This window comes from Mercurialis annua, linkage group LG7, assembly GCF_937616625.2.
Source record: "Mercurialis annua linkage group LG7, ddMerAnnu1.2, whole genome shotgun sequence".
Classification (NCBI taxonomy): Eukaryota; Viridiplantae; Streptophyta; class Magnoliopsida; order Malpighiales; family Euphorbiaceae; genus Mercurialis; species Mercurialis annua.
Genome location: NC_065576.1, coordinates 38,354,477 through 38,373,162, shown reverse-complemented (window position 1 = coordinate 38,373,162; position 18,686 = coordinate 38,354,477). Strand labels below are relative to the sequence as shown.

General features: G+C 35.0%; 2 protein-coding genes across 2 annotated transcripts; one reads left to right on the top strand and one right to left on the bottom strand.

Moving 5' to 3' along the window:
• Positions 1–765: 765 nt before the first annotated feature.
• Positions 766–3,779, top strand: LOC126656226 (monothiol glutaredoxin-S10). Its single transcript, XM_050350741.2, has 5 exons — positions 766–1,172; positions 1,279–1,352; positions 2,552–2,626; positions 3,169–3,195; positions 3,467–3,779. The coding sequence occupies exons 1-5, from the start codon at positions 907–909 to the stop codon at positions 3,535–3,537; spliced, it is 513 nt and encodes a 170-aa protein (XP_050206698.1). The 5' UTR covers positions 766–906; the 3' UTR covers positions 3,538–3,779.
• Positions 3,780–3,804: 25 nt separating this feature from the next.
• LOC126656225 (probable glutathione S-transferase) lies at positions 3,805–5,600 on the bottom strand. Its single transcript, XM_050350740.1, has 2 exons — positions 5,229–5,600; positions 3,805–4,389 (listed from the first exon to the last, which is right to left on the bottom strand). Exons 1-2 carry the CDS (start codon positions 5,538–5,540, stop codon positions 4,030–4,032), a joined length of 672 nt encoding a protein of 223 aa, XP_050206697.1. The 5' UTR covers positions 5,541–5,600; the 3' UTR covers positions 3,805–4,029.
• Positions 5,601–18,686: the final 13,086 nt, after the last annotated feature.

Here is an 18,686-nt window from a genome sequence, read left to right as displayed (position 1 = left end):
GAAAATAAGATTTTTTATCAATCTATTTCGATTTAAATAGTAATTTGTCGGCTCAACTTATAAGTAATGAATTAAAGCATTAATTAATTTTGTGAGGAGATTAACTCCCCCCCCCCCACCCCACCCCACCCCACCCACCCACCCAACTTATAAGCTAATTGTTTTTTAAATTGACAATTTTTCCTTTCAACTTGTAAGTTAATTTGCCAAAATGAGGTTGATATTCCACAATCAACAAATTCATGACTGATTTACCCACAAAATTAATTTATGTGTTAATTTTTCATTACTTATAAGTTAAGATGGCGAATTGCTACTTAAACCAATCTATTTCACTAAACTCTTTTTGAAAAAAATATTTATGTAATTTATATGAAACTATATGAAACACCCTCCATTATGGACAAAATGAATTATTTGCATACTCGTTCCATTTTATAATTATGAAAAATATTTACATTTTTGAGAATTTTGTATTTTTTATTATCTTTTAAATGTTTTTATTTAGACTTTTGATAAAAAAAATATCATCACTTACTTTTACGACATTAGTCTTGGCAGTCTTAATAGATTTTAAAGTCTCTAACCAATCGAAATAAACTAATTAGAATAAATGTAAAAATAATTTTTGAGATATAATTAAAAATTTAAATAACATTGACAGTACTATTTATTGTTTAATCTATCTATTCTTTTAATTATGAAGTCATCAATAAATAAATAAAAGTGATAGGGGGTGGGAAGTGTTACAAGTTTTTGACTCCTAACACTTTGTATCTACCTTAACATGTGTTTTAGTTGAAAGCCTTTCTTATTTCAACAATCAACAAAATCCCATGTGAAAAATATCAAAATCCAGCCAACAAAATCAAGAACACAGGAGCTCAAAGAACTCAGAAGAAAAGAATGGCAATCGCTAACAATCTAACCAATCTCACACTTATTCCACTCAAATCTTCTCGCACTCTCTGCCCTCTCTCCACTTCATGTTGTCCATTCAACAATAATATCCTTAAACCAGCCACAATTCTTGGAGTCAATGGCTCAAGAAAGCACAGACCATTGATTTCAATTCGAGCTATGAGTTCTTCGTTCGGGTCGAGACTCGAGGAGAGTGTCAAAAAGACTGTATCTGAAAACCCAGTTGTTGTTTACTCTAAATCTTGGTGCTCGTGAGTTTCAATTCTTGTAAAGTTTGGATTTTTTTTTAGTTTGTGGAAGTGTTTTTATTGAAGGTTGATGCTTTTTTTTATTTTGGGTATTTGAATTGATGTGCAGGTATTCGTCTGAAGTGAAAGTTTTGTTCAAGAAGCTTGGAGTGGAACCGTTGGTTATAGAATTGGATGAATTGGGTATGTGAATCTTGTACTTTTTGCATTGTTAAGTAGTTGAATTTTTGGCTTCAATGAGAGTTTTGTGGTTCAGTTATTTGTATGGCAAAACTAGACTTACGTGCAAAGAAAATGATGGATGGAGTATAGTTTTAGAGGTAAATGGTGAAATTGTTAGGTTAAGTTTCAATTTAAGAGAAGTTCGGGGCTCATTTTATGTGATCAGTTGTAGATATGAAATTTAGGCTCGAAATGGTAGATTTTTCATCTTATTTGCGTTGGAGCTTTGTTTGATATAGTTAGTTGTAAAATGTTGAAATATTTATTCAGAGAAAAGTAGCAGTTAGTTCTGTTAAGGATAAGTTACGAGAATATAGATTAAGATGGTTTGGTCATGTGAGTCGCAGACTAGTTGATGCTCCATTAGAAAGGTTGGATATATTAAGGCAGAGGAGTGAAGAGAGGGAGATGTAGACCTAAGCAAACTTGGTTAATAATAATTCAAATGACTTAACAACTATTGGCCTTTTAGAAGAGATTGTCTCAATTCGTACTAAATGGGAAAAGTGAATCCATGTAGCCGATTCCAATTAACTTAGGACTAAGGCCATTTGATGCTGATGTTATTGACGCTAGAATTCTATATCTTTTCTTCCAATTATGTTATGGGGATGAAGACTCGGTATGATTAGTTATAGAAATTTGAAAAGTGGGCTAGAAATATTAGGTCTTTGTTTTTTGATATTGATATAATCAGTTGTAGATTTTTTGAAAACCGACTATTGTTGCTTGTTCCTCTGGGCAAAACTAGGCTTCTACTAGTAGAAAAAAACAATGATATACAGCATTACATGTTGCGGTAGTTGCGATTGTTGGACCTATGTTGCATGGAAATTTGTCGAGTCATACATATTACGTTGTTTCGTTTCTGCTTCCGAAAATGATTCTAAAACTTCAATACTTCATATTTATAATTTTTTCCAGAAAAGATATTGCTTTATCGTTATACATTTCTCACATTTCTCATATTAACGTTTCTGTTTCCATACAACAAAGGATGAAACTGTTAGTTAGATGCATACTTGTTTTCAAATTTAATGATATTGGACTTGAAATTGACGTGAATGGCTATTTTCATTTATGATGACGAGGCACTTTCTTTATATGTTAATCGAACAGAACTTGCACTGGTTGAGGACTTCTTCTGATTTCTTTTTCAGGTGCCCAAGGGCCTCAGCTACAGAAGGTACTTGAAAGGCTTACTGGACAACACACAGTTCCAAATGTATTTATTGGTAAGAACTGCTATAGCATTCTGCGGGTTGAAGATGTATTATCCACATGTTTACTTTTCTTGCACAATCTGTACAAGATATATACAAAACAGATAGTGTATAATTCATTTCTGTTGCAATACGGGAGGCTGTGTCTCTCACTGTCTTGTGTTTTATGTACTCATGCTCTCTCTTGAGAGGTTCTATTCCTCTAACTTTTCCAATTTAATTTCAAGCACCAACATTATTATATATCTGAGAGATTTCTCTGATTTGTTGTACCATTTTAGAGTTTAAGGTGCTTGTGAAAATTAACTGCCCGACAAAAAGTTAAGCCATCGCCTGTTAGATTTATGTCTTCCCGGTGGTGCAGAGAGAAGCTAGGAGATTTCATTATTGCCTGCAAACATGACTTATAAAAATTAAGATAAAGCTGAATAATGAATCCATCTATGTTAGCGTCTTTATCTGTTTCTTACTAAAAGATGTTATCGTGCAATAACATACTCTTTATGTGCTTGATGCTAATGAATGTTCAATTTCTTTTCGACTTTCATGTTCAGGGGGCAAACACATTGGAGGTTGCACAGGTACATTCTTTAAATGCCTTTAATCTTCTTGCTCAGATACGCTCATCTAATTGTATAACATTCGTTTGATAACTCTAAACATTTTTTCGTGGTATTAAAACTTTTCTGCCTTTATTGTTGTTACTGGAAAAACAACTGTTTGACACATTTTTTACTTCCAATTTGATATCACTTTCAAGTGGAAATTGATTGGTTCTTTGCGTTGCTAGTAGATTCTGTAGACCAAAGTAAGTTTTGGCAATTTGATGTTGTTTTATGAACTCAAATGCAGATACCGTGAAGCTATACCGGAAAGGAGAAATTGAACCTTTGTTGTTAGAAGCCAATGCCAAAAAGACATAGGGCCTGAATCCCTATTGTTGTATTGATTGAAATCCGGTTCCATAGTGAATCTTGGAGAGTTAGGAAGACACACCTCGCGCCATGCCTTTGCTAATTTGGAGTAAAAGTAATTTCATCTCATTAGTATAAATTTTCTTTCCGATTTCAACTCCTGTTTATTGATCTCTTAAGTCTTCAGTTAAATTGTACATTGAAATCATTTGAGTTTGTTGTTGCTTAATCACAGTAGAAGCTTTTTTAAATTTCAAGAACTAGTAACATCACAGATATGCTAACTGATAATCTATTGAATTTCTTGTGTTATCCTCAACAGTACTTCAATTTGAAATATTTTCCCCTTATTGGTATGGTTTACACAATGAAACATGATAGTGAAATTCAAAGAGAAAGTATAACATATACTGGCAATTATAGTTTCCGTTTATATTGCACGGAAACTTATAGTCATATGTTTGAGCGCTTCATTTATATTGCATGGAAACTTATTGCTGTTTATGATGCTGGTGATGCAACAAACATTGCTCTTCTACATCTGAAATAAGCTAACATTCCGTCATAATCAGGAAAATTTTCCTTGATGACGGGAACGTTTTTGAAATCGGTAATCCATTCTTGTAAACGAGGGAAGCTGTGAGCTTCCATTAATTCAACACCAGCAGCTTTTTGCATAACTTGAAGCCAACCAGCCATCCATCCAAAGGCTAAATCAGCTAATCCAATGTTATCACCACCAAAGAACTTTTTGTCTCCAAGACCATGCTCTTCTATTATTCCAAATAATTCTTTTGCTTCTTTCACTGCCTTTTCTTGCTCTTCTCCTACAGTTATAAAGAAGCCAAAGAAAACCGAACTCTGCATATATAGATTACACATTTATATAATTAAAGTTCAATCATTATGCTCGAAAAATTGGTGAGAATATGCATATGCATGAGTATTTGGAGTAATTTACACCGTCGTCATGGTCCTTTTCGTGATTTGTAATAACAAAATTCCTAAACTTTTTTTTATTTGATGTATAAGAATAAAATCCGTCAATTTTTATTTTAATCCTGTTAAAGTTAATCCCATATTGTTAAGGAATGCAAATATAAATGAGTTTATAAGTGTAAAGATTCAACCGCCTATCAACTAGTTCTAGTTATTTGGTCATAGTTGAATCTATACACCTTTCATATGTACGTGGGTTGTCACATTCCCATCTATATAGAAAAATCACACAATTAGTTTAGTTCTATTTTCGTTAATTCTAGATAACAAGACGATAAGTTGAACATCAACATATAAAATGAAATTATTTTTTTAATCCAGTTAATATCATGTCATATGTTAACACGATATGATGGCATAACCGAAACAAAAGAATTATTTAATCCGGTTGATCATTTTGATGTTATCTTCAGTTATATACAAATGTAGAGGATAATATCTAAGTCATACAAAAATTAAGATATATCTTAAATTTCTAAAAAATAAAAATAACATCATGTAAAACTCTACCAAAAATCGAACCGAACAAAATTAAATAAAATTTTCAAATTTGTTAATAATAACCGAACTTAACAAAAAATTGAACTAAATTAAAATTTCGATTTGATTCAATAAGTTAATTCGGTTTATACCCGAAAACACACACCCCGACCGGAATATGTAAATTAGCAGAATAGTGATCATAGAAATGGTACTCTTACCTTATCCTGTTCAAATTTGGCCCAGAATCTAGCCACAGCTCTACCGTAAGGATCTTCAGGAAGCAAAGGATAATTATGTGGCCAAGTCTCTTCGATGTACTCAAGAATATTATTGGACTCGACTATAGATTTTCCAGCATGAACCAGCACAGGGATCTTCTTATAAACCGGGTTATACTGTAAAAGCTGCTGGCTTTTGTTGAAGATGTTCTCGTCTACGTATTCATAGGGCACACCCTTGAGTTTTAGAGCCCATATTACTCTGTAACTGAAGGGACTTGGCCAAGCTCCTAGTAGCTTCACTTGCTCCATTTTGTGGCAAGAAGATGGTGATGGTGTTTTCTCTCCTTATCTAGCTTAACTTTTTGTCCTTTGAATATTTAATTTCCGAGTTTTATAGTTATAAAAAGGCCTAATTATTTAATTGAGCAAATTACGCTAAGGTCTCCGAGGTATGCCATAATTAACAGTTCGGTACCCCTTATTTCAAAAGTCTACTTAATGGTCCCTCAATTTTAATTCTGTTAACTATTAGGTCCCTCCGTTAATTTCGACACTTATTTTCAAACGATTTGGTACCCCACCTTTAGTTTTGTGAACGATTTGGTCCCTCACTTTTAATTTTATTAAACGATTTGGTCCCTCACTTTTAAACGATTTAGTACCTGAGTTTCAATCCGTTAAACGATTTAGTCCCTCAAATTAACAGAAGGATCTCTCAGTTAACGGAATTAAAACTGAGAGACCATTAAGTAGACTTTTACCAACGAGCTGTAGCTCAAATGGTATAAGCAGCAGCAAATGCCAAGATCGTGGGTTCAAATCCTCCCACAAGCGCTCCTCCCTCCCCAATTATCAAAAAAAAAGTAGACTTTTGAAACAAAGGGTACCAAACTGTTAATTATGGTATACCTCAGGGGCCTTTAAGTAATTTGCTCTATTTAATTTCATGAAAGGAGGGGCAGCTTTGGAAAAAATTAAAAAAAAAAGAAATTTATTTTTTGTACAAAAATTATCGGATTTTGATAGCGGATTCGTAAATCGAAAGAGTACAATGGTGGGTCGGAAGTTTTTTAAATAAAAAATTTCAAAACGATTAATTTTTAGGATTTATTTGAGTAGTTTTAAAGTTAAAGGATTTGTTTATATTTTTATAAATAGAAAAAGTATAATATAACCCCTCTATTTAATTGTTTATTTGCATCTTTTAATTAATTAAATTGTTAAAAACATAAATTTTGAGGTACATTTGAAAATGAAAAATTAGAAAAAGGGTACAAATGAATTTTTTGTAGGTACAAATATAAACGAAAAAATATTATAAGGTAGGAGTAATTTAAAGATAAAACCATCTTCTAACAAAAAAATTTAGAGAATGCAACCATGTGGTAGACAGAATTCTACCTAGGGCCAAAAAATATGATAAATAAAAGTACAAAAGTTAAAAAGATCCAAATAGAAGATGAAGGATGTATTAAACATAAATTGGATAGTTTACGAACTTTAAATGTGTTAATCCTTTTTTTATAATTCTCTTTTCACAATGGTTAGACTCTAAAAAGTATATTAATGTAGGATCCACTTATTTATTACAAATTTCTCTCACAAAGTTTCACTTTTTAATATGATAGTAGAGGATGCACAATACACGATAAAAACTGAAACCGTGAAGATGGAGAGTCTTCAATTTCGGTAAGCGAGGATCAATTCTAAATTTTTCACACTATCTTTAAAGGAATGCGGAATTACGTAATGGAGAAATACATGATCGTAATTTGGTCTCACTTGGTTGAGTACATTTGACAAAATAATTAAAAGAAGTGATCACCTAGGTAGCGCGGAAACGGAAATGGAAAACGGAAACGACACGAAACGGACACGGAGAAACGATATTTTTAAAATATGAAGGACATGAAACGTGGTGTAAACGTGTAAATAATAAAAATATAGGGATATATTTATAATATTAAAAAATTATAAAATGTTATATATATGAAATATTTAAAACATAACTAAAAATGTAATACTTAACTAAAAAATATTTAATACTTATGTTAGTTATGTTAGTTAGGTGATCTTTTTTAAAATTATTTTTCATAAATCGATTTGGTTTTGTTTTATGTAAATGACAGTTGTTGATATTATAAAGTTATTCATAATTAATAAAATAAATCAAAAATAATTATTATTTGTTGATTTTAGTAATAACGAAGGTTTTTTTTATATTATTTATAATATGAGGGTCTATTTGAAATATAGATTAAAAATGAAGGATTATTTTAAATTTTTTCTAAATAAAAAGAGGTTAATTTAATACTTTAGGGTAGAATTGAAACATAAAACCCAAAATTAGAGTAAAATTAAAAAAATTCTTACGTTAAGGTGTAATTGCAAAATTAAGGAGTTAAAGGTGGGATAGTTTTGAGTGATTAAGATTTATATTTTAAAGATTATTTGTTTTTTTTTTAATAATAAATTGCTCCATTATAAACTTGTGTAGTTTTGATGTGTTTTGATGATATTATTTTTCTATTTTGGTGTGTTGGAATTAATTAGAGTAAAACTATTTAGCGTATGTCGGAGTTTTAGTTTCAGACTTCCTGATGAAACAAGAATTATTGTCGTATTATTGAAATATAGATGTTGAAAAAAAAAACACATTGAATATGAAAATTCTAACGATGCAATGATGATCGAAAATATTTAACACCTGAATCTGCGGATTCTTATGACGTAAATTAAGGATTTTTTTAGATTTTTTTCAGATATATTAATTGTTTGGTTTGATTTATTTTTTAAATATTTTATAACAATTTATTTACGATATATTTGATATTTATCTTTATTACAATTTAATTAATAAAAATAAATAAAAAGAGTTATTGAAAAAAACCAAATGTTAATAAATTATGAGCAAATTACTATGAGATCTTCACATTTGATATAATTCACACTTTAATCCCTCTTGTTTGAAAATTAAACTATATGGCCCCTCACTTTTGTTTCCGTCAACAGTTTGGTCCTTCCGTCTATTTTTGATGTTAGTCAACGAAGTTAAAGGACTAAAGAGTAATTAATTTTTAAATATGAAGGATTAGATCGTTAACAAAAACAAAAGTAAGAGATTGAATCGTTGACAAAAACAAAAGTGAGGGGCCATATAGTTCGTTAACTTTGTTGACTAACACTAAAAATGAATGGAAGGACTAAGTCGTTGACAAAAACAAAAGTAAAAGACCATATCATTTGATTTTCAAACAAGGGGACTAAAGTATAAATTATGTAAAATGTCAGGGGTGTTTTAGTAATTTGCTCATAAATTATTGGGAATTTTACGTACTTACTTTAAAAACTGAAAATAATTGTTTTTTGGGTTAAATGCAAATTCATACACCAACTTTGACCTAATTTGCAATTATAACATAAACTTTTTAACTTGACAATGTCGGTAATGATCTTTGCACTTTTGGCAAATCGATACACCGATTATTTACCGAGACAATTTTGCTGAGTTGGAAACCGGAAAGAACACGTATACTGACACAATGGATTTTAGTATTTGCACGTAATTTGGCACGTTTGCAAATGAAATCACAAACTTTAGCGTAATTTGTAATTACAACACTAATTTTAAAATTTTGGCAAAAATACGCATCAACCTTTACTTTTTGGCAAATCGAAACACCGTTTATTTTCCAACTTGTCAGCCTACGTGACAATCCCGACTTCCAACTTAGTAAAAATTTCTCAAAAAATATCGGTGTATCGATTTGCCAAAAGTGAAAAGTTCATTACCGACATTGCCAAGTTTAAAAGTTTATATTGTAAGTGCAAATTAGGTCAAAGTTGATGTATGAATTTGCAATTTAACCCTTTTTTTTTTACCAGAAACGGAAAAGTTTTAAAAAAATACTCCAAGATTTTTGCAGATTTATTTTTCTACTCTGTCACGACCCGATTTCCACCCCGAAACTCGAGCCGAGACCGGCGCTAGGGAATGGGAATGGTTGTTCCGAAAGCCTTAGTAAGCCTAAAACCTCTATAAATTTTTTGCAAATATAAATCTAAATCGTACCTCGCGTACGTTCCGATTTCAGAAAATACCGTTAAAACATTTTTTTCTGTTTAACTTAGAAACAGTTCTAAAAATATACGTAAAACGAAATCGCGTTTTCAGAAATGCTGGTTGAATAACCCTAGTTATTCTGACCCACGCGCATTTCTGAAAACCGGTGCGGTGATACAGGGACTTAGCTCACGTGTCTTGCCTCACAGGCAGCCCTGTCTCAAACCACGCATCCGAGCAATATGTTTAATAAAATATATCGAACACTTTCCTTTCAAAGCGTTATATTAAACATATTTAAAACATGCACAACAGGCACTCAAACGTAAGGCCAACTAAACTACACTCAGTGTCCTTGCAAACCAAAGACACGAAACTTGGCCCACCCGTAGGGGACACCATAAAACACCATATGCCTATTAAGTAGCCACCTAAAAGAGATAGACAAAGTCAGGTTCCTATCAGAGTATATAGACAGAGGAACCCTGACGTGGCTACAAGCATAGCACAACTATATACACTATTGCAGCATCTAAGAGTTTAAAGTGTTATTTACATAACAACCAAATAAGCTTCCTTGATGGAAACGGGTGGAAGCTCGACCAGACCCGGTAGCTAGGTACCTGAAAATGATAAACAACAACAGAGTCAGAAATATAAATATTTCTGAGTGAGTAGATAGGTTTACAATTAAATACCAAAATCGCGTATATACAAAATATCGGTATATATAAATATTATCAGTCCTCGATCCAAATGAAACCATAGTCCTGTTACGTTATAATGCTATCATATATAATGCATATGCTCAACTATTGTTTAATACAGGATGAGCTGCATACCTAAGTATTACAGCCATCTTAATTCTGTATAAGGTTGCTGGGCCGGAACTGTTGGACCTTAATTGATTCAATCTCTTCTATTTTGACCATTACAATTAACACCAAAGGTTCTAACACTCTAATTAAGTGTGTAGGAACCCCCCGGAACACTCGAAAAGCAAATCGGACATCTCCAGCGACAATCGAATTTTTCGATCACCAAGCTGTCCAGAGGAAGTTGGCGGGCGCCAACATTAGTTCGCGGGAGCGAACTTAATCAGACATGAATAGGGGCTGAAGCTCGCGAGTGCCAGATTCAACAAGTGTTGAGAGCGAAGTTTAGTTCGCGGGCGCGAAGTGCACCTAGCGGGCGCGAAGTTTAAATCTCAAAAAAGTTGAGTTGCAACGGTCATTTATTACACCCAACGAGGTGCTGACACTTCAGCAGAGGACCGTTGAGAACTTTGTCCAAGGAGCCGTTCGCGGGCGCGAAGTGAAGTTGGCGGGCGCGAACCTTGTCTGGCAAGGCATTCTTGGAAAAGTTGATTTGTTACTCTTTTGCTTCACACAAAAGGAGTAACGGGAAGAATTGTTTGGAGGCCTATATATATCATACTATTGTGTATGGAAAAGGGTTGACAACAAAAGCATTCAAACCTCTCAAGCAATCTTCAAATCTTGTGTGAAAAACCTTTGTAATTTGTTGGTTTAAGAGTGAACCCTAGAAACTCTTGTTGTTTTTTGGTTTGTAGTTTTGCCTAGAAAAACTATAGGTTGTTGTTGTTAGTTGTTGGTTTGGGTTGAGCCTTTGAAAACCTAAGTTGGGAGTGAACTTGTAAAAACTCCAAGTTTAGTGGAAACCTCTAGTTTGAGGGAATTGGATGTAGGTGAGTGTGTTAATCACCGAACCACTATAAATCTTGTGTGTTCTTCCTTCTCAAACCTCCATTAGTTTAGTTTTAATCAAATCCTTAATCCGCAAAGTTTTTAGTGGCAACTATTCAACCCCCCCTTCTAGTTGCTATTGGGTATCAAGTGGTATCAGAGCTTGGTGCTCTAGTTGTGCTTAATTGCAAGAGTTTGAAGATCCAAAAGCAATGGAAGGGTTTCTCAACAATTCCATAAGACCATACTTTGATGGTACCGATTATGCGTATTGGAAGCAAAAGATGGAGAAGTATCTTGATAGTGAAAATGTGAATCTATGGCAATGCATAAGGAAGCCATGGGTTTGTCCTACAAATCTTGTTGATGGTGTTGAGGTGAATAAGCCAAGAGATGCTTGGACTCCCCTTGAGGAAATTGCCTACTTGAAAAACAATAAGTGCATGTCCACTCTCTATCATGCACTCTCTAGAGAAGAAGGAGGAAAAATTCTTCATTGTCAAACCGCAAAGGAGATATGGGTTACTCTTGAGAATCATCATGAAGGAACTAGTGAAGTGAAGTTCAAGAAGATTCAACTCCTAACTCAAGAATATGAGATGTTCTTCCACAAGGCCGGAGAGAAGGTGACCGAGATGACCAACCGACTTCTCAAGATTGTTGAGGCATTAAGGAAGTATGGGAAGCACTACTCCAAGGCGGATGTCAATAGCAAAATCTTGAGGTCTTTGCCAAGGAGTCTCTATGAGTCAAAAGTCACCTCCATTGAGGAAGCAAATGATCTCACAAAGCTCAACACCGATGAGCTAATTGGTAAGCTTCTTACCTTTGAAATGTACATTGAAAGGGAAGAGCCTAAAGAAGAAAAGAAAAAGGTGCTAGCTTTGAAGGCTAAGGAGACCAAGGTCAAAGAAACTAAGGCAAAGGAAGCTAAAGAGTCAAGCTACTCTAGTGATGATGAGTTTCTTGAATTGGACTCGGATGATGGGAGTGACAAAGAAATGGCTTTGTTCACCAAGAGATACAACAACTACATCAAGAGGAAGCAAGACAAAAGCAAGAGAGAATTTCACAAAAGACCCTTCAAGAAGGAAGATGTGAAATGCTATGAGTGTGGTAAGAAAGGCCATATGAAAAATGAGTGCAACAACAATGAGAAGAATCCACAAAGATCACATAGGAAAGATAAAGATGTCAAGAAAAGGGCTTACAAAGTGACATGGGATGACTCTAGTGAAGAGGATGAGGATTATGAAAGTGAAAAAGCCAACATTTGTTTCATGGCCAATATAGAGGAAGCCTCTTCCACTAAGGTACACAATGACTCCTCTATTTCCTCTTCTTCTATTGATGATCTCTCTACCCATGACCATGAAAGTGATAGTGGGGATGAGAAGGTGGAAATGATGAAAACTATGGCTAAGAAAGTCAATAGCTATAAGAGAAAAATTGTGAAAAACAAAGAAGATTTTTCCTTACTTGAGGCTAAAATTAATGATTTTCAAAAACAAATTGTTAATTTGAATTTACAAAATGAATCCTTAAAAAATTCAATTTCTCTACTCAATACTTCCAATCTCACTTCTCTCAACTCTTTGAAAGAAGAGAATGAGAAATTAAAGAAGGAAGTGATTGAGTACAAAACTTCTTTGACTAAGTTTCAAAAGGGAAAACAATCTTTAGATGAGATGTTGACTTTTCAAAGACCTTCTTCTTCTAAGGAAGGATTGGGTTTTGTGGCTAGTTGCTCATCATCTCCATCCTCTAGAACCACCTTCAAGAGAGCTAGAATGATACAATCTTCTTCCATAGATGTGGAGTTCACAAAGGAGACAACACCCTCTAGTCCTTCTATGACTAAGATGGATGTTGATCCTCCACAAGCTAAGGCCAACACATCTAAGGATGATGAGCCTAAAGTTACCAAGTCAAGCATTCCAACAAATGCTAAGGCTAAGGACACTAGACCAAGCATTCCCAAGAATGCTAAGCCTAGAGGTCCCAACCCCAAGGGACAACCACCCAAGGGTAAGAATGCTCACACCAACCCAAGACAACCTCACACATGTTGCTCTTGTGGTAAGGATGCTCCTTCAACTCATTCTAAAACATGGAGACCTAAGCCCAAAAAGGCTAAGTCAACCATTAGATGTTTCTATTGCATGAAGGTTGGGCATACAAATGGAAGGTGCTATGTGAGGAAAATCCACTTGAACTTGATTCACTTGGATGATTCCAAGACTAACCCTCAAGGACCCAAGTACATTTGGGTACCTAAAAGTTCTTAATTTTCTTGTGTGTTTTAGGGCAAAGGAGTAGCCATCAAGGAAAATCGACCTTGGATTGTGGATAGTGGGTGCTCAAGGCACATGACCGGAACTTCAAAGCTATTCACAACCCTTCAATCAAAAGATGGTGGCTATGTAACCTTTGGTGACAATGCAAAAGGAAAAGTGGTTGGTATTGGTAAGATTGGTAAGACTTCAAACTCATCTTCTTGTATTAGAAATGTTCTATTAGTTGATGGTTTGAAGCATAACTTGTTGAGTGTAAGTCAATTATGCGATAGTGGCTTAAGAGTCACTTTTGACTCTAAGGCTTGTTACATTACTCAAGTTAGTGATAACAAGACCATCCTTAGAGGAGAAAGGAGTGAAAATATTTACATAATTGACTTAGACTCAACTTCTAACAAGAATCTCAAGTGTCTTATGTCCACAAAGAACGAGCCTTGGCTTTGGCATAGAAGGCTTGCCCATGCTAACATGGAGTTGATAGACAACTTGAGAAAAGGAGAACTTGTGATTGGACTTCCGGATTTTAAATTTGAGAAGGACAAAGTTTGTGCTTCATGTCAAATGGGGAAACAACACAAGTCATCCTTCAAATCCAAAAAGGTGGTAAGTACATCCAAACCTCTTCAATTGATTCATATGGATTTATTTGGACCATCTAGAGTTGCTAGTTTGGGTAGTAAGCACTATACCTATGTCCTTGTTGATGATTACTCTAGATATACTTGGGTTATTTTCATGGCTCATAAGGATGACACTTTTGATGCTTTTAAAAGTTTTTCAAAACTTGTTCAAAACAAAATGGGATATTATATTATGAGTATAAGAAGTGACAATGGTGGTGAATTTAAAAATCATCTTTTTGAAAGCTATTGTGAAGACCTTGGTATTTCTCATGAGTTCTCGTGTCCTAAAACTCCCCAACAAAATGGGGTAGTGGAAAGGAAGAATAGGTCCCTTATAGAAATGGCGAGGACTATGCTAAATGAATTTAAATTACCAAGCTATTTTTGGGCGGAAGCCGTCAATACTTCTTGTTATGTGCAAAATCGTGTTTTGAAAAGATCCATTTTGAATAAAACACCTTATGAGTTATGGATGGGAAGAAAACCCAACATTTCATATCTAAGAGTTTTTGGGTGTAAATGCTTCATATTAAATACAAAGGATAACCTAGATAAATTTGCTTCAAAATCCAATGAAGGCATATTTTTAGGTTATTCTACATGTAGAAAAGCCTATAGAGTATTCAATAAATCCACTTTGCTTGTTGAAGAATCTATGCATGTTGTTTTTGATGAAAACAATACACTTGATGGGAAAGGTATGGATTTTGTAGATCATTTTGGATCACTAGACATTGGAGAGGTTGATCTCACATTCAACAAGATGGATGATGAAGAGAAACCTCAAGAAAGTGCACCAATGCAAACAACACTTGAGGAAGACTTTCCACAAGAGGAAGATCTGCACCCGGAACTCCCTAAAGCGACAAGAACAACGAAGAACCACCCAAGAGAGAAAGTACTTGATGGATTCCAAAGAGGTATATTCACTAGATCTCAAGCCTCTAACAACCTTGCATTTCTCTCTCAAATTGAGCCAAGGACCATTGAAGAGGCTATCAATGATGAGTGTTGGGTGATTGCAATGCAAGATGAACTCAACCAATTTGAGAGGAGTAATGTTTGGGAATTAGTCCCTAGGCCTAGCTTTGGTTCTATTATTGGCACAAAATGGGTCTTTAGAAATAAACTTGATGAGGATGGAGTCATTACTAGAAACAAAGCTAGACTTGTTGCCAAAGGATATAGCCAAGAGGAAGGTATCGATTATGATGAGACCTTTGCCCCCGTGGCTAGATTAGAGGCTATTAGAATTTTGCTTGCATTTGCATGTCATATGAATTTTAAACTTTATCAAATGGATGTAAAGAGTGCCTTCCTAAATGGTTTTATTCAAGAAGAAGTTTTTGTCTCTCAACCTCCGGGTTTTGAAAACTTTGAATTTCCTAACCATGTTTTTAAACTTAACAAGGCTCTCTACGGATTGAAACAAGCACCTAGAGCTTGGTATGATAGGCTTAGCACATTCCTCATCATAAACGGTTTTACTAAGGGTAAAGTGGATACCACTCTTTTCATCAAAAGAAGTTTTAAAGACATTCTTGTTGTGCAAATTTATGTTGATGACATAATCTTTGGTGCTACTAATGAGTTGCTTTGTGAGGATTTTTCAAAGTGCATGACAAATGAATTTGAAATGAGCTTAATGGGAGAACTTAAGTTCTTCTTGGGGCTTCAAATCAAGCAAAGTAATGAAGGAATATTCATCAATCAAGCCAAATACACTAAAGAATTACTCAAGAGATTTGGCATGGATGGATGTAAGACAAGCAAAACCCCTATGCCCACCAATGCTAAAATTGACAAGGATGAAAGTGGTAAGAACTTTGATGAAAAGAAATATCGAGGTATGATTGGTTCCTTACTCTATCTTACCGCTAGTAGACCGGATATAATGTTTAGTGTTTGCCTTTGTGCTCGTTTTCAATCTTGTCCGAAAGAATCTCATTATTTTCATGTCAAAAGAATTTTCAAATATCTCATGGGCACACAACACTTAGGTCTTTGGTATCCTAGGAATAACTCCTTTGACCTTGTTTCTTATTCGGATGCGGACTATGCCGGTAGTGTCATAGATAGAAAAAGTACATCGGGAACTTGTCAATTCCTAGGCAATTGTCTTGTTTCTTGGCATAGTAAGAAACAAGTGTCGGTTGCCTTGTCCACGGCCGAAGCCGAATATGTAGCCGCGGGAAGTTGTTGTACCCAAGTTCTTTGGATTCGACAACATCTCAAGGACTATGGAATTGTGGTTGATCATATTCCTTTGAAATGTGACAATACTAGTGCGATCAATTTGTCCAAGAACCCGATCCAACACTCTAGATCCAAGCACATAGATATTAGACACCATTTTATGCGTGATCATGTCCAATTGGGAGATGTTGTATTAGAATTCATTGATACAAACAATCAATTGGCGGATATTTTCACAAAACCCTTAAATGAGGAAAGGATGTCTTTTATCTTAAGAGAAATTGGTATGATTGATGGGTCTACCTTATTGTGATTTGCTTGCTATGTATTTTAAGCATCCGAATTTATGTTTTCTTTGGTTCTATGGTTGTTATTTTTCATGCTATGTATTGTTCTCTTATTGTGATAACATGATTAAATGATTGGACCTTAGCTAGTTGATTCTACTCATGAATTAAACTGAATAGTCCCTCATTTCACATCAAATGTGTTCCAACTATTAAAAATCAAGGCTTAATTCCTTTTAATTGAAAATTTCAATTTTGTCAATTTTTTTGTGTCCAGACAAACCTCGCGGGCGCTAACTCTTGTTCGCCCCCGCGAAGTTTGATCTCAAAAAAAAAAGGAAATTTTCAGCAGTGCGAGTTCGCGGTCGCGAACCCTAGTTCGCGGGCGCGAACTCCTTCGAATTTTCAAAAAATTAGCCGTTTGGTAACGGTTTTCAATGCATTTAATGGGTCAAACTAGCCGTTAACTAGCCGTTGGAGTCGTTTTTCATGCCTATAAATACTCCTCTTTAGTAGTTCCCTTGTTTACAACTTTCTACAACAATTCTAACACCTTTTGCTACCAAAATCACTCATTTTTCTCATCAAATACTCTTGTTCATCATCATTTTTCACTTGCATCATGGATTCCCCCCTTCGCTCATTGAGAAGAAAGACACAAGGCAAGAAATCTCAAGGCCCTTCTACTAGCCGAAGAGAAGCAATTCCACCACAAGTGGAAATTCCAACACATGATCAAGAGACCTTGAACTTAAGGATTAGTAAGTTCCATGAGAGGCCCGTTTTGCCTAGTCGCTACATAGATTTTACGGGTTTAGAAGCAAGCAATGTGAAAAGAGATGTTTTGGAACTAATTGACAATCTCGGGTGGAGGAAATTTGTCTACTCTCATCACCATGATGGGTATGAAAATTTGACTCGCGAAGTACTCTCTTCACTCTACATCATTCGCAAGGAAGATGGAGAAGTTGGTTATTTTGGGGTCTCCTTTCGAGTTCAAGGAAGGCTTTACCGGCTATCAAGAGAAGAAGTTGATGATGCGTTTGGCTTTGAATGGGGGCATCCTACATGTCCTTCTCATGTTCGGTTCAACTTTGAGGAATTTTGGGGCGAAATTAGCACCATCACACCGTATCGTTCCAATTCCGCAACCGCCAAGACATTGAAGACCCTACCATTATTCATCCTTCATCGCATCATCACTCACTCCATTCATGCAAGAAGTGAGGGCAATGAGAAAATTTCCAAGAAAGATGTGTTTTTCCTCTATCTTGCAACAAAAGGTATTAAATTTTCTTGTGGCTTCTACTTTATGAATTACCTTTTTGATCTTGATAAGAGAGGGGGTCACCTAAGGGTTGCCTCCTTTGTGACGTGCCTAGTCAAAAAGGCCAAAGCCCTCACTTCTCAAGTCAAGAATGCTAATCCTCAACCTTTTCATTGGAAATGTGCTCCCTTGGACCAAGAGCATTTTGAGCATTCTTCTAAAGCCATCTTGATTCGTGACAACTCCATTCAATATTTGTTTGGTGAGAATGCCATTGGTGGTGAAATTGAAAGGCTAGCAAGGAAAAGAAGGATCTCCTCTACTAATATTGAGGAAGATGTTGAGGAAGCCGCAAGGGCAATGAGGCAAGAAGAGCGTGAATCATGGCCACATATGGATCCCCATGCCTCATCAAGTAACCCTCAACCTCCTTTTGCAACCATGTCTCAAGCTCAAATGTTTGAAACTATTTATGGACAAAATGTTCATATGATGTCAAGGATGACAGTGCTTGAGGGGGAGGTCAATACAATCAAGGAAGGGATGACATATCTCAAGAACAAATTTGACTCTCATTGGTCATTTTCTCCCTCCACTTCACCTCCTCACAATGAAGACCCCGATGATGATGAAGATTGAACCTACCCATTGCATACTTTCACTTGCATGTCATGTTTTCTTTTCATAGTCTTTTTGTGTTGCTTGTTTTTCTAAGTGTGGTTGGAACACACATGTGTTTTCTTATGTTTATCTTAATGTCATTGTGCTTTTCATGTCGTATTCAAACTCGTGCAATTTATGCTTCCGTCGTCTCTATTTTTGCTTTTTGATTTTGCCAAAGGGGGAGATATCTCAACTTGACTTAACTTTTCTCTTTTTGTATTATATGCATCAATTGAGGGGGAGACAAAGTTTAGTCTAAGTTTAGTCTTCAAGTTATTTTTTTTGTGTTAATTGTCAAAGTCAAAAAGGGGGAGAATGTTGGACCTTAATTGATTCAATCTCTTCTATTTTGA